General features: G+C 42.0%; 1 protein-coding gene across 4 annotated transcripts in view; it reads right to left on the bottom strand.

Annotated features, from left to right (window-relative positions):
• IQCE (IQ motif containing E) overlaps window positions 1–15,632 on the bottom strand; it is a 43,159-nt gene extending 27,527 nt beyond the window's left edge. For 3 of the 4 annotated variants that reach the window (XR_007358803.1, XR_007358804.1, XM_048866835.2), the window contains exons 1-12: window positions 15,381–15,632; window positions 11,934–11,981; window positions 11,112–11,154; window positions 9,645–9,785; window positions 9,025–9,159; window positions 8,140–8,210; window positions 7,293–7,406; window positions 6,464–6,511; window positions 4,989–5,059; window positions 4,693–4,774; window positions 4,156–4,205; window positions 196–359 (exon numbers count right to left, since the gene is read on the bottom strand). Coding sequence is in view for 2 of the 4 variants with exons in the window: in XM_048866835.2 (XP_048722792.1) it covers window positions 196–359; window positions 4,156–4,205; window positions 4,693–4,774; window positions 4,989–5,059; window positions 6,464–6,511; window positions 7,293–7,406; window positions 8,140–8,210; window positions 9,025–9,159; window positions 9,645–9,785; window positions 11,112–11,154; window positions 11,934–11,981; window positions 15,381–15,422 (1,009 nt within the window). In the remaining 2 variants the exon portion in view is untranslated. The remainder of the gene's footprint in view (window positions 1–195; window positions 360–4,155; window positions 4,206–4,692; window positions 4,775–4,988; window positions 5,060–6,463; window positions 6,512–7,292; window positions 7,407–8,139; window positions 8,211–9,024; window positions 9,160–9,644; window positions 9,786–11,111; window positions 11,155–11,933; window positions 11,982–15,380) is intronic. The other variant, XM_048866836.2, reaches the window with a different exon arrangement.

Raw genomic sequence — 15,632 nt, 5'->3', positions numbered from 1 at the left:
CAGTCCACTCAAGGAGCCAGTTTGATGCTCCTGGAATAATGGTTACAGACTGATTGCTGCCCATTTTCAGGTAACACATTTGCAATGCCTCTAGGAGGTGTATCCATACTGCCATGTAGTCTATGAACTGTGCCTCTCTCCTCCTTTCTGTGTACTGTGAAGCCTAGTTCCCTACCTTAACTTTTCAACACATACTTTTTGTTTTGCTGGAAGCAGGGGAACTGCTCAGCACTTGGTCTAGATCTGCTTTCAGGCTCTTATTTTCATCCTGTAGCTCCTTGATGTTCTTGGATAATCGCAGAACAGCAGCATTCAGCACCTTCAGCTGTTTCTGGGATTCTCTGTTCTCTGGAACGGATCTGTGCTTGGAAAAGGGGACAAGAGCAGGGGTTTAGGCTCAGACACAGCACACAGAGGCAATAACTACAAATGAGAAACCCCCGCACACTCAATAAACAAGCAGATTGGGGTTAGGAGAGGGAAGGGTGAATTTGGGAAGGAGAAGCAATGCATTACAAGTAATTTCTAAGTAAGAAGCTATATTTTCAGATATGTTAGTACCACATTCAGTTATCAGATGCTCTTTCCCTTTGAAGGAAGTCCCCTACCAAGCTTATCTCTCCACTTATAAAGATACACTGGAATCAACACTACATAAGAAACAGACTTGGAGAATGCAGGTAACAGAGGGTGGTGGCAACACCAGGAAACAGACAAGTCAAAGACTACAATGTGTTCAAAGCCTCCAGAACTAGATGATGTTGCTTCAGTTTTTCTTTTTAATTATTCTACTGGAAGTACTGAAGGTAACTCAACTTCCATTAGAAGTGGTTGTAAAGATTGTTCCTACTACAGGATTCCTGATGACCTGGAACAAACTACTCTGTACTGCTATAGGAGAGACCCAGGTTATAGAGCAACCTTGCCCAGCAAACAATGCTGAGAGGCTTAACGAATTGACCAAGCCCTGCCATGGCCAAATGCCAGTCACAATGGCCAATAGATAAAACAGTCTGTGAAGAAGCCACACATCTCTGCGCTCTGGAACACAGTCACAATGGCAGCCTACCGGAGAAGGGGAAGACAGTCATGGATATGGCATAACCAGTATGAAAAACTGGGCCCAAGTCACTCTTAAAAGGTCTACGAAGAGAAACAAAGTGAAAACAAACAACCAAACAAGGAAGGGCTTGTTTTTTTATAGGACTGCCCCAGAGAGAAAAATGGGGAGATGACAGAAATGGTACCTGCATCACTCAATGCCCATTATTTCAGGCAGCTGTCAAGATAAAATAAACAATCACAGAGTGGCAGATTGCGTGGAATGGACCATACTGAGGAGCTGAAGGTTTTTTAACTTTGGCAGCAAAGGGACATCACACCCTCTGATGCCAGAGGAATTTAGTTATTTTTGGAGAAATTAAAGGATAATTGCCTAGTTCTTTTTTTGCACCCTGCTCAACAAAGTCAACATGTACTTTAAAGGTTTATTTTGAATACACATAGTTCTAAAAGGCAAGGGTATTAAGATTCAGGAAAGGAGAGACTAGACACACTATAACTTGAGTCTGGAACCATCCAGGCAGGCACCATAGTTCTGACCTTCAGCATCATTTGCTATTCCAGTCCTTGGCCTTGTGAGTAAAGACTGCCAGTCATGCAATTGGCAGAGACTGTCCTCACCATTATTTTTTTTTTTGAGTTATGTACAAATGAGGACGAGAAGGAGAACTGATGACTCATTTTCACCTGTAACTTAAATTGAATTTGATAGCCTTTAGCACTGAAAGACTACTTCATTAACTCATTGCACGCCTGAGCCAAAAGAAATGAAATATTTTTAATAGCAACAAACTAAATTCCAGTTTTTAATCCACCACAAATGACAGAACAGGGGAACAGAAGGAATATACAGTATTACCCATCCACAGTTCTGGTGGAATCGCATTGATTTTAAGCAGTTATGCCAAGGATTAAAATGGCCCATTGTGTTTCAGACAGGGAAGCACAAGCACACTCTGAAGTACTGAGATATTATCTTCCATGCTCAGCAGATCATCATCCGTCCTGTCTAACCAGTACTCTGCCTTCATCTTTCAGGTGGCTGGACTAACACTGCTTTGCACATCTACACTTACTTTGCTCTCTGAATGTAATTTTCCTCTCACGTTACTCATATTCATGATACAGATTAAATTAAAATCATATTACACTAGATACTTTGAAAGCAATCTTGAGCATTGCCATATTGCTAACTTCATCCTACTGCACAGACCTTTCTCTATCGTCTTCAAGATAGCTTCCATCACTGCTCCAGAATCTTTATCTTCATGTCTATAATCTCCATGGATATCATCTGGATAATTTTTAATTTAGAATTTAAAACTATTTTAGGAATACAGATTCCTCCAAAATATCTCCTTCATCCCTCCCCGAATATTCCTCTCCAATATGCCCATTTTGGAGAAACACTCCTGCAGCGAAGGAGTGGACATCACTTTGAGTAGGGGCCAGAAGGGTATTAGGTGCTCACATCCCCCACTCACAAGCTAATTTGTTGTCTTGATTTTTCCTTTTAATTTTTAATAATGAGACTAACAGCATTATCTATATTTAGGTAAAATGGAAGCAGTCATTGTGCAAGCTTCCTCAACACCATTTAGCAATTAGCCTCAAGCATGACCTACAACCCCCCACTATTCTAATCCTGTTCTAACCCTGCTATTATAATCCTGATGATTATATGATTATAATCCAGTTCTGCTGATTCTTAGTTTAGAGGGCAGGTATATCATACTGGTACTTTTATATATTGTAATTAGAGATGTGCCTGAGCTGCAAAGTTGGGATTTGGATCTGAATTTTCCCCAAATGCCTGGCCCAGAACTTTGGTTCAGATCAATCGCTAATTTTAATACTGTAATGTTCCTAATTAATCATTCTCCAACTCCCTATGTGCCTTTGGTTAGGCAGGTGACACACTGTAACGTTATTAACATTTTATATTTTGCCTTTGTGTTTTGTTTTTAGATTCACTGCAGTATGTTTTGCTCAGCATGCATCTCCTCTTGATCCCTGGTCCATCAGGGACAAGCATTAGTAAACTGGCCTAAGGGCATGTCTACACTTCAATCAGGAGGTGAGCATGTAAGCATATCTGAGCTACCTTTCATCTATGGGCCTGTCCTAGATCAAAGCTCAAGTGACAATAGCAGCGTATCTGCAGCAGCACTGGCAGCGGCACAGACTAGCTTCCTGACCCTGGGTACAGACTTGAGTGGCTAGCCCGTGTTCATGCCCACGCTAGCTTGTGCCCATGCTGCCGCGGCTTCACAGCTATTGTTACTCAAGTTAGCTTTGACCTGGCTAAAGCAAAGCTAGCTTGGGTATGCCTACATGAGCAGCAATCACACAACCAGACACGTCTGCAGAGACACTGCTCGATGTCTCACTCCCACGACATCCTAACACCTCCAAACCGCTACCATTGTTCAGTCTCAGTCATAAAGCGGACCAATGCCTCTGCACTATTGGATTATTTTCACTTTCTTTATTTGCAGCACACATTCTAGAGCAGTCTACAGAAGTAACTTAAATGTGCATAAATCAAATATCCAACAATCTCTATACATGTAGTGTTGCCAGGAGAAGCAGTTCAATTTTCGGGGTAAGGAAATGGATTTCCTTTTATGGGGAATAAATGCTAGAAATTCTTTTTTGAGCTGTCAGTTGCTCTGCTTTAAATGTTTTGCTTTGCTTTCAAACAGCGTTAATATTTGTTTTCCCTGTAAATTAAAATATATTTCTTTGTTCTGTTTGACAATGAGTGTGTTCTTTTGATTTAGTGTCTCTTCAGGGGGATCCTGTTTTGGTGATACAGGATGGGAATTTAAAACTCTAATTTAGGTAGATGCCTTATGTTTTCCTCATTAAAAGCCCATCAATTCAGAGTGACAGATCTACTGTGGAAGCAACATGGGTGTGACATGCGCACTGTGAAGTCAACAGAGGTAGCGTGGAAAAGCAAATCCACCAGTGTCTAAATTATGAGACAAACAACAATTTACATACAGTTGTTTTCCATCACTGAGTATAGTATACAAAGTATATATCAAAAACATATACATGCACATGTCCCAAAAGAAATGAACGTACTTTTTCCCCACATCCTCAGATTTTGCCAGCAGAGTTTGGAGACGATGAATCTGAAGTACAAAAGATAGATTGCCTTTACGGACATACATAGCTGGCACAGAAAAGACTTAGCTGTTGGAAAGCTCAGAATTCTAACCTATTAAGCAGTGTCTGGTAAGTGAAAATAAAAGTAAGATCCTTGTGGCATTAGCACAGGTAACAATGCCATAGCCAAAAATGAGAGTATGGTCCTACTGGCACTAATATGGATGCTGTGCTCAGAGCTGTACACTGTATTAGTTTCATTACTTGCCTCGTTTAATTAAAAATAGGTTTTCTACTTTACACCAAGGCTTTTTACAAGTACACGTAGTTGGTGCTTATATATATATATATATACACACACACACACACAAAAAACACATGCACATCTACTTGACTTTCACACACAGGCAGGTGCAGCTGGGCTCTAAGAAACAAGTGTAAAACTGTTCAAGGTTTCTACCTAGATTCTATAATTGAACCTCTCCTCCCTGTTTACATGGGCAGGGGCCTCACCAGATGTACCTCCTCATAGTAGGTCTCCATAGCAATCCTCATCTCTTCCAAATTAGTGGTCTTCACTTGTGTCTGGAATTTGCTGAAAATGGAAGAATACAACAGTAACATCAGGAGACCTGATAACGAAGGAATGACCATTAATGGTTTAAAATATCTGGGAAGGGTATGGCGAGAGTCACATGTGGTTATGACTTAATTCATCTTTCCCAAGGAATCAGAGAATCTAACTCCGTAAGAAAATGGATGTCCAATTCCCTTATCCAATACATTTCCTTGCCCCAAAAGAGCCATACTTGATAGTGTTGTCTTTCTCTTTGCATTGCTGTTCCAGCTTGAGAATCTTCTGCTTCAGTCCATTGATTACCTACCGAAAGGAAAGAACACAGCTCATCAGTTCTAGAGAAATCTCATAATCTCCAGTCAGCATTCCTGTGTCCCAGGAATCCCACTTCATCTTTCTAAATCCATCTAATCAGAAATATTTAGCCATATATATAACAGGACAAAACAAACTGTAAGCATTACTGCTATCCTTAGAGGGAGAGAGTTAAACCAGATGCCTAACAAACAGCTAGGTTAAATATAACCACATTAAGAGCTGAGTGCAAAAACCACTAAAACATAAGTATACAGTCATAGAAATGTAAAGTTGGAAAGGACCTGAAGAGGTCATCTAGTCCATCTCCCCGTGCTGAGGCAGGACCAAATATAACTAGACCACCCTGATAGGTGTTTGTCTTACCCGTTCTTAAAAACCTCCAATGATGGGGATTCCACAACCTCCCTTAGTAACCTATTCTAGTGCTTAACTATCCTTATAGTTAGGAAGTTTTTCTTAATATCTAACCTAAATCTCCCTTGCTGCAGATTAAGCCCTCTACTTCTTGTCCTACCTTCAGTGGACATGAAGAATAATTAATCACCGTCCTCTTTCTAACAGCCCATATTTGAAGACTTATCAGGTCACCTCTCAGTTTTCTTTTCTCAAGACTAAACATGTCCAATTTTTTTTAATCTTTCCTCAAAGGTCAAGTTGTCTAAACCTTTTATTATTTTTGTTGCTCTCCTCTAGACTGTCTCCAGTTTGTCCACATCCTTCTTAATGTGTGGCACCTAAAACGGGATCCAATACTCCAGCTGAGGTCCACCAATGCTGAATAGAGTAGAACAATTACCATCCATGTCTTACACACAACTCTCCAGTTTATACACCCCAGAATGATCTTCGCCTTTTTGGCCACTGCATCACATTGTTGGCTCATCTTCAATTTGTGATCCCCTATAACCACCAGGTTTTTTTTGCAGAACTGCTGCTTGGCCAGTTATGTTCCATTTTGAAGTTGTGCATTTGAATTTTCCTTCCTAAACGTAGCACTGTGCACTTGTCTTTACTGAATTTCATGTAGCATGTAGTCACTAAATAAAAACATAAACTTTGATAATTGTATCCATTCACTATTAAGGGGTGTGGGAAAAGAGGTGGAGAGTGCAAATATACATCTACTCTCCTAAATTCAGGGCTATGAATAAGCTGATGTACTGATGCAAACACATTTATCCTGAGGATGAGAAAAGGCGCTTTGAATTGCTGTTAATTCTAGACCTTTGTTACAGGTCTTCTATCTGGCAATAATGAAGACATCACTAATATGATTGCCTAATTAAACTGTATTGTCTCCTCCTGTATCTTGGATATTTTTCTATCAGTAAGGGTTCAGCTGGAAAGTAGAAAAATCATAGATGAAGGTGCAGGTGAAGAAACAATTACCCATTTAGTATTGTTCTTCTCCGCCAAAGTCTGGGCAAAATCAGAGCCCTGCAACAGAAGACAACAAAATCAACTTAGTTGTGTTAAATTCTTCTTCAGCTTCCTCCCTGCAGATTTTCCTCCTAGCCTCCAGCCCAGGAACATGTTCTTACACTTATCTAAGGATTTTCTGTGCCATCAATCACAATAGTGACTAAGTGTTTCTCTTCTAGGCTCACTGGTCTTACAATAGGGTTTTCCTTCTGCTCTACGGGTGAGGAGTCAGGACCATACCTGCCATTCACTGTGCACAGGGCTTGGCTCCCCACCATCAGATAAATAACTCAGTAAGTGGGCTTAAATTTGCCATTAGAAATGACAATTATCTTCTCCTAAATAAACTCATCTATAAAATATGAGGTATAAGTTGTCCTTGAATTGAACTTCGTGCTTCCAGTTAATGGATAGGTTGGAATGGCAAACTTGGATACACAGAACAGAAATCATCTGGTATGGGCTGTATCTCTGTCTTAGGTAAGCTCCCCATTACTACAATTGAGATATTCAGAATAGAGAAATGATGGGCACGGGGGCAGGCCTGATTTAGTATTACCTCCTATGCTCCCCTACCACACTTACCTTGAAAGTTCTTAGAAACCATATTCAAGTTGGAGCCATCATGTTACAGACTTTTCATGTCTGAGACATGAGTTTCCCTTACTGACTGTGAACAGGCTGACCTTTCAGTTTGACACTAAAAATTCAAAAACACCATTTTCACTATCTTGCACCAATATGGTAAACTAACATCCTGCTATCAGCTATGCTAGGGAAAGGTTACAAGACTCACCCTGGAAGGATCCAACAGCTGCTCAATTTGTCGATCCTTCCTGTTATTCTCCTCCTCCAGTCGTCGGATCTTTGTTTTCATCCTATCCCCCTCGCTTTTCTGAGCCTGTATTGTCTAAAATGGAACAAAAAAATCACAGGTTCATCTAGAAATTCTGCCTAAGTTCTCCAGGCAGAAGAAAGTCAGAGGCACATTGTAAGCTTTTACAATTAACTCACTCTTGGACACCAAGAGCAACCCAATTAAAATGAAGGAAAAGCAAGAAGAGGACCATCACATTGGATTAGGACTGATTAAGAGGGAAAGTTGCAGGGTACGGAGAGGAGGGGAAAAAAAGAGACTTCAATGGCAGGGCAACTTTACTGGAGCCACTGGAACAGCCAAGATGATTGTCTGCCGGTACTTCCATCTCAGCTCCTCCCTCTAACCAAGAGCCTGGCTCAGCTTTGCCCAAGAGTCAAGCCCAACACCCATCTTGATGTACACATAGACCCAACTGGCTGACTTTTAATCATTAAAAGAATAATCAGGGGATGTTATGGAAATTCAAGTGGCAAAGGAACCAATCCCAATCAACTTTTTCAAAGTCCAGGTAGGGATTTGTTCAGTGTTTTGGGTATACTTCATGGCTTCCCACTTGCAGAAGAACTGACTGCCACACCATCAGGAAAATGAAATCTCTTTAAACAGGCATGGTTTCAGTACAGTCCTTACACCACTGAAGTGAAGAAGCTCGGTGGCTCTTCCAGGTATAGGCACCAGACCCTGCTGATCTGGTCAGGGCTGGGTACCCACAGACGGATGAGACAGATAGGACTTTTCTATTCAAGCAGCAAAGCAAGTGTACCTTCTTCAGTTCAATAATCTCATCATACATATCTTCCTTTTCTTTGTAGTCAGGTGTTCCAGGGATGTAGCCTGCAGAAAGAAAGACACAAAATAAGGAAAACTCTTCACAAAAGGAAATCTGAAACAGGCATTTATTTTTCTGAATGACAATCTCATAGATAATAAATAATGCTTCAAGAGCATGAATTTGAAATTAGTCAATTAAAAAAATATATTGAAAACAGAGTGTTTCAGCTGCTGCAGCTGCACCTGAAACTACTGCCAGATTTGGGGGGCAATTTTTTCTTTAAAAAATAAAACATATAACCCCAAACCTCTCTCCCCCCAATTGCTGTATGAAAGAGTCATACAAAAACAAGACAAACTAATGGACCATATAATGGAAAATACTGAAACCAACAACTTGCAAAGCTCTCTCAAAAGCCACACACTACTTTGGAAAAAAATAGAAAAATGTGTACTTCTCTAGCCTCGTAAGTTATAGGAATCTTAGGAGTTACTCTTAACAAAATTTTCAGACAGAAGCGTGATTTTTAAATGTATAATTTATTGTTAAAGGGAGAAAAAGCAATATTCAAGTGTGTGTGTTCCTTTTGATTTTCTCATACAGTCGAACTGATTTTTACATAGTAACATAATGTATCACAAACACTTTATAGAGAGAAGTAACAAAGAGAGTCAATACTTTACACAGAATTCCAGGTAGTCGGATGTCTTATGTACTTAAGTAGCTAGAAATAAGGAGAGCCAGCACCATGTGACCAGCCAGCTCACAGAGACCACATTTTGAGAGTTTGTTCTACGGGTTAGAATTAGAGGAGCGGTTGCCTTACCAAAGCAAGGACCTTAAACAAAACAATATTGCCATAGTTTCTGAACTCACCATTGCTAGAAGAACGAGCATGCTTTGGCTTTTTCATGCCTAGAGCTTCCTTTAGATATTCTGGAGTGCTGCTGGAAAGGTTAGTCCGTGCCTGCGTCACATCAAAGTCTGATTTCAGGGGCTGGCTCATACCAGCTAGTAATGAGAAAAAAACCCAGATAACTATACATTCAATTCACCCTGAGTGAATGCAACAGCAAAGCCCAGAACAGCTCTGGCTGCCTCTACAAACCCCCACTAGAAACAAGTACATCCAAAAACTGTCAAGAATTATGTAAGTCAAATTCATTCCTAACAAACGAACCAGACACCAACAAAGTAAATTTCAGCTAGGCATCTAATCAAGGACAAATTTCTGTTTGGAGGCATCCCAGAGCCTACAGGTACTCAACACTGAAGAGAAAGTTATGCAAATATTGATTAACCAACAAAAATGGTCTTAAGCAAACTTTTAAATGTAAAATGTAAACATTTTAAATGTGGACCAAATGCAACCCTGGAGTAAACAAAATTAATTTATACTGGACTGAATGGAAGCTGCACCCACTTAAATCAGGACTGCATTATAAACCCCTATGAAATTTCACTTGCAGATGTGGATGGAATTTCTACAGTGATACCTTGCTTCAGAGATCCTAGCCACATCTGCCTTGGTGTTTTAACCATTGGGTTCTCCTTCAAGGACCTCCCTGTTCCCTTCAAGGACCTCCAAACTGCAGCCTTTTTAGGATACAGGTATGTGCTGGAGATATATGGAGATTCTAAGGGCAGAGAAAATATTTCAGTGATGCAAAATACCCACCATAGCATTATTACAGTTGCTGTCACAAAACAATTTTCTCCTTCTTGAACATAATCCCTGATACAGTCTTCCGAATTATCAAAATACATTCTATAACACCTTAAGTGCTTAGCTCCTAAAAATAACAACAAAAGGCAAGTGGAACACAGCCACATCAAAATAAGAAAAAAGTCCACCTTCCAGAAATAGCTGTTACAAAGATGAGTAAGTTTAGAAAGAGAGGAATAGTCACACGACTTAATATATACAGATATATTTGTGTGTACACTTTAAACACATCTATGCACCCATAAGAAATATACACACACCACCTAAATTAATACATTGAAATGATCTATTAAAAATCGAGTATACATATATGTACTACCTACACAAAAGATATTGTATGGCTCAACAGAAGAGAGCACTTTTATGTGTGCCAGTTTGCCACAGCCTTTATGACATCAATAAAAGCATAGTCAAAAGTGATGTCACAAAGGTCATGACAGAAATAAAAGTGCTATTTTTAAGACAAATTGACCATATAATCATAGGTAGTTCAGAAAGAGGAGGGTGTTTGTAGGTACAAAGAAAGGGAAGCACCTAATCAAAACCTAGCAAGTTAGAAAAAGTCCACTGTTTAGAAATATTATATACTATTTATAAAACACATAAATATCAGGTATGAAATACAGATTCCAGGAAGATAAATTGAATATTGGACAGTTTACTGTGAATGGACTTAAAAAATAAATAAAAGGTTTTATCTGCAGTTTATAGACATTAAGGATTCTATGACAACAGGGGACAATTTCCTTAACCATGGAATTATAGTGCTAAATGAAAAATGGAATGGCCTAAACCCTTCTGCAGCCTCCATGACTCACATAATCTGCAACCCACTAGGTCCACTGGATGTTAGGATGCACTGCTTCAGTACTTCTAGACCCCAAAACTTTGGATTTCTTTCTGCCCAGGAACAGCAAAGGACACAGCATTTCTCCAACGAAATAAAAGGCACTCTGTGATTTTATCTGCAAACTGCTTGCCACCACAAGGGAAAAGTACATTACTACTCAGTTAGTACCCAGGACAAGAACGCCCGGAAAACTGTAAACTCCAATCCAACTCCTAGAAAAGTCAAATGTCTCTTGTTATAGGATATAACACTCAGATGAGAAGGCTCCACATTCAATAGAGAATCACAGATGTTCTTATTTTGCGCATCTCTTCAAGGTGTTGTGTCCCATGGAGATAATCTCATTCAGGACAAAGAAGACAGAAGAAAAAATTTGGTAACACTTACTTGGTGACTTTGGGGGTTTTTGAGACGTTTTCTTCTTCTGTTTCTGGAAGAAAAATAAAAATAGGCTTTCTGTATTCAAACTCTCCTATTCCTAAAACACCTCAGCAAGTAATCTGAAAAACAGAAACTACAGCTACTTCTAATGGGGAATCAGCAGAGATCTAATAAAACAATATTAACTCTTCTAAGAAACAAGACTGTAGTGCATGACTACATGTAGAACAAAAGGGATTCAACATAGCTATCCCAATTGGTCTAGTTTTACCAAGTCCAAATGCTACTGCAGCACGCTATAGCAAATGAATGAAAGTACGGTAAGTGCGCACCGAAACAAAACAACACACAATTAAAGTGCTGCCCCACAATAGTGCATGCTACAAAGCCAAAGCTACCTATTTTTCCTCATTTATTGAACAACTCTGTGAGGTTTACCTGTCCTCTTAAATATGGGAATCAGCAAGTCCTTAGAGGTGCAGGACTATTACAGGGCAGAGAATGGGGCTTCCATGTTTTAGGGAATTGTAAGAACCATTACTTGTTCAATTCAACTAGAGCATACTAGACATGGTATTGAGAAATTCACTGAATGTCATTTGCAAAGTGTCTCAGACCAAGCATGAGAATTTTGAAAGCCCAGCAATGTTTGGAATTACTGGAGCCCCCATATGTCAAATTCTTTGTTAGAACAATATAGTTAGCTCTACTTTCTAAAGTATCTACCAATAATCAGTAGACATAACCGGGATATGCTGTGTGGGATGCACGCAGATTCTAAGAAGTTTTTTAAGTGTTTACTAAAAGCACATTGCTGACAAAACTCACCATCTCTGTGTCAGATTCGTAGGTTACAGCAGACAGACTGTCATCTCCCTGGGGAGTAGATATGTACAGTATAACTTTTTCTGCACTCTAGATGGTTGGTTAATATATAGATCACCAGAACTTAAATAATACACCACAAAGCTTTTTTATAACAATCACTGCAGTAAATTCAACTGTGTACTCTTTCACTGCATTACAAAGAGATAATGTACTTGGGAAAAATTTCTGCAAGATCTGACCCTAAAATGTTGAAAATCTGGGCTACAGCAACCTGGACTGCTTATTCACAATATCAGACAGTATCAGTAGGTGTAGAATGAAAAATCACTGCAGAGTGCTAGATCAATTTCAGAAAAGGTAGTAACGTAAGAATTACATATAAAGCAAATGAAAAATGTCCATGGAAACCCTAACATTTTCCTAAACTTGTAATAAAAAATCTCACTTCTCATTAAACAACATTTCTATTATTATTTTTAAATCATCACTATCTTTTCTCTGACAGCTTATGACAATGCTGGGTGAGATGGCCAGAGCAGTTGGCAGGAAGGCCAACTTCATATCTGCATGCCCCCTTTTCAGTGCCTTTAGTCTAATAAAAGAGTATGATGTACCTGTAAGCATCCCTCTCTCAAGTAACTCTGCATTTAATAAGTAGTAACTATTTTTCAGTGTTTGTTAATATTCTAGAGGCAATATGACCAGAGATGCTTATATGAACCTTAACATTCTCCCATTTACAGGCTCTCCAAAGAGTATTGGGTGGCTAATTAGTCCAGTATTAATACCTTAGCACATATACGCTGCTTCACATTTTCAATCGCAACATTAAGCAACCCTCACAACAACCCTGAGGCAAGTATCGCCACCCTCATTTTAAAGACAAGGAACCAGAAGCATAGAAAGGTTCAGTGATTTGACCAGGGTTAGACAGTGGGTTAGTGAAAGACTCAGCATTGGAATTCAGAGAGGAAGGACTGTCCAGTGGTTAAGGCACTTATGAGACCCTTGTTCAATTCCCTACTCTGCCACAGATTTCCCGTGTGATCTTAGGCAAGTCACTTAGCCCCCGTGCCTCAGTTTCCCTTCTGTAAAATGAGGATAACAGCACTTCCCTACCTCGCTGGTGTTGTGAGGATAAACACATGAGACACGAAGGTAATGGGGGCCATAAAAGTATCTAAAATGGGTAGACGGATAGGTTTCCCATGTTTATCCCGTCAGATCACAGTACCTGAAAATAGCTAATGGTTTAACATGGCACCAATACAGAAGAGTACTCTCTCTTCATACTGAGCCAACGGATGATCTTTGCCTACTTGTCATACATGAGAATATCCAGGACAGAACGGAAGTTTGGAAAATTTCAATTTCATGAGATTTTCATGTTATGTCTCCCTTGCTGTAAGGACCATGCAATTAATTTCCACTTGCTGCTGGCTTCACTGGCACTTACAGACACAGCTCTGTTCCTAGGCAAGATCCAGATCTAGCTCATTGTGAGAAGCAGCAGAAGAGATAAAGCAGATTTTAAAGCATTGGCTGACAGGAAAGAAGGCAGCATAGAAAATATTAAGAACAGATAAAGCAGCTTTTCAGCCTGGCTGAGTGCAGGTAGGCACACATTTCATACACTATGCCATACAGTTTTTAATTTCCTGGCTCAATGTTCCTAGCAGCATACTGACAGGTTATTCTTGGAGCATTTTATCACTTTGCTGGATATCACTGTGCAACTCCATCAGCTATGTTAAAAATTAGACAGGGAACAGCAGCAATGGGGACGGATAAACAAGAGAGGGGGAGAAGCAAAACTAACTAATGTGCATATAAATCTTCAACAAATAGAATCTTCCATTCCTGAAAACCTGCATCTCCTTCTCTCCTTGAAGAGGTTATACAAAAGGGACAGATAGAAAGACTGTGCCAGACAGTAATAGAACAGTATGGCTTTCAGCATAGGAACCCAAGAAGTCTAAAGCAATGGAGGTGACAGGGAAGTAATTTTACAGATGAGGACACTAAAGCACAAACAGGTGAAGAGTCCTTCCCAAGGTCAAAGAGTGAGCTGGTGGCAACAAGGGCATTAGCACCCAGGAGCCCTTATACCCAGTCTAGAAAGAGTTTTACCACATATTTGTGCGTCCAACACATCTTACACACAACATTTTGACTGAACTGCCACAGGTTTCAAAACCTTCTTACATGGCATCTTCACAACGTGCACAAACCTCGCTACAGTGTGAGGAGGCATCTACACTGAGCTGCTGAGAAATATTGTATCAAGAGAAGTCAAACCACATCAGTATCTCAGTGCATGACACTGTTGCCACATCCATTTAGAAAAAAACCCTTAACCCTGTCTCTTGTCGGCAGGGAAGGAAGAGCGCAATATCAAGGGAGTCTTCTCAGGAGGTGCTCAGAAACTATGATGATGGGTGCCAAAATAGGAACTGAGCTAGATAGCTCCTCATCACACTCCATGATGTCAAAGCCCCTTGGTGTCACCACAGCATGCACAATCCCAGGCACATCATATTAAAAATTCATAGTGAGGTGTCATCACGATGCCCCACCTTTTGCGCTACTGGAGAGAAGGTTGTACTTGCCCCAGGGACACTAGGGTAGTGGGCATCCCAGTCCTACCCTTCAGCTCCCACAGCCTCTCCACACCACACATCTGCCTCGGTCCCACTGTCCTCCGTCCCCATCAGTCTTGGTCCTGTCCCTGGTCCCAATGTCCCCCTCCCCATCTGCCCTGGTCCCAGTCCCCATGTCCCCTGCCTTGGTCCCTCTACCTCCTCCCCATCTCCTCTTGTCCCAGTTCCACTGTCCCCCAACCCCATCTGCCCTGACCTCATTGTCCCCTGTCCTGCTCCCATTGCACCCTCCCCATCTTCCTTGGTCCCGGTCCCACTGCCCCCTTCCCATCTTCCCCGGTCCCACTGCCCGCTCCCCATCTCCCCCAGTCCCACTGCCCCCATTCCCATCTTCCTGGTCCTGATCCCACTGCCCCCACCCCATCTCCCTCGGTCCCAATCCCAGTCTGTCCCCCCTCCCCATCTCCCCTGGTCCCACCGCCCCCACCCCATCTCCCTCGGTCCCAGTCCATCTCCCCCGGTCCTGGTCCCACTGCCCCCCTTCCCCATCTCCCTCGGTCCCAGTCCATCTCCCCCGGTCCTGGTCCCACTGCCCCCCTTCCCCATCTCCCTCGGTCCCAGTCCCATCTCCCCCGGTCCCACCGCCCCCTCCCCCGGTCCCGGTCCCACCGCCCCTTCCCCATCTTCCCCGGTCCTCGGTCCCATTCCATCTCCCCCGGCCCCACCGCCCCCTTACCCATCTCCCTCGGTCCCAATCCCAGTCTGTCCCCCTCCCCCTCTCCATCAGGTCCCGGCCCCTCTTCCAACCGCTCCCATTCGATTCCCGCGGTCCTGTTCCCGTGCTCACCAGCTCCCGCTCCGTGGCCGCCTCGCTGGTCGCCAGGGACATGGCGCGAGCGGAGCTCAGGCAGTGGCTGGGTCGCAGGCGCCGCTTCGGGGGAGCGGGCTCGGCAGGTGCATGTCACCAGGCGGGAGGGAGGACAGGGCGGCCTGAGGGGCAGCGTCCGCCGGGCCCGGCCTGGATCGAACCCCCTCCCCTCAGAACTTCCGGGTTTCCGAGACCATGGCAACCAGCCGCGGCAGCCGCGCCAATACCCGG

The sequence above is a fragment of the Caretta caretta genome, chromosome 10 (genome assembly GCF_965140235.1).
Source record: "Caretta caretta isolate rCarCar2 chromosome 10, rCarCar1.hap1, whole genome shotgun sequence".
NCBI lineage: Eukaryota > Metazoa > Chordata > Testudines > Cheloniidae > Caretta > Caretta caretta.
The sequence above is the reverse complement of the archived record's forward strand: the minus strand, read 5'-3'. Positions and strand labels throughout refer to the sequence as shown.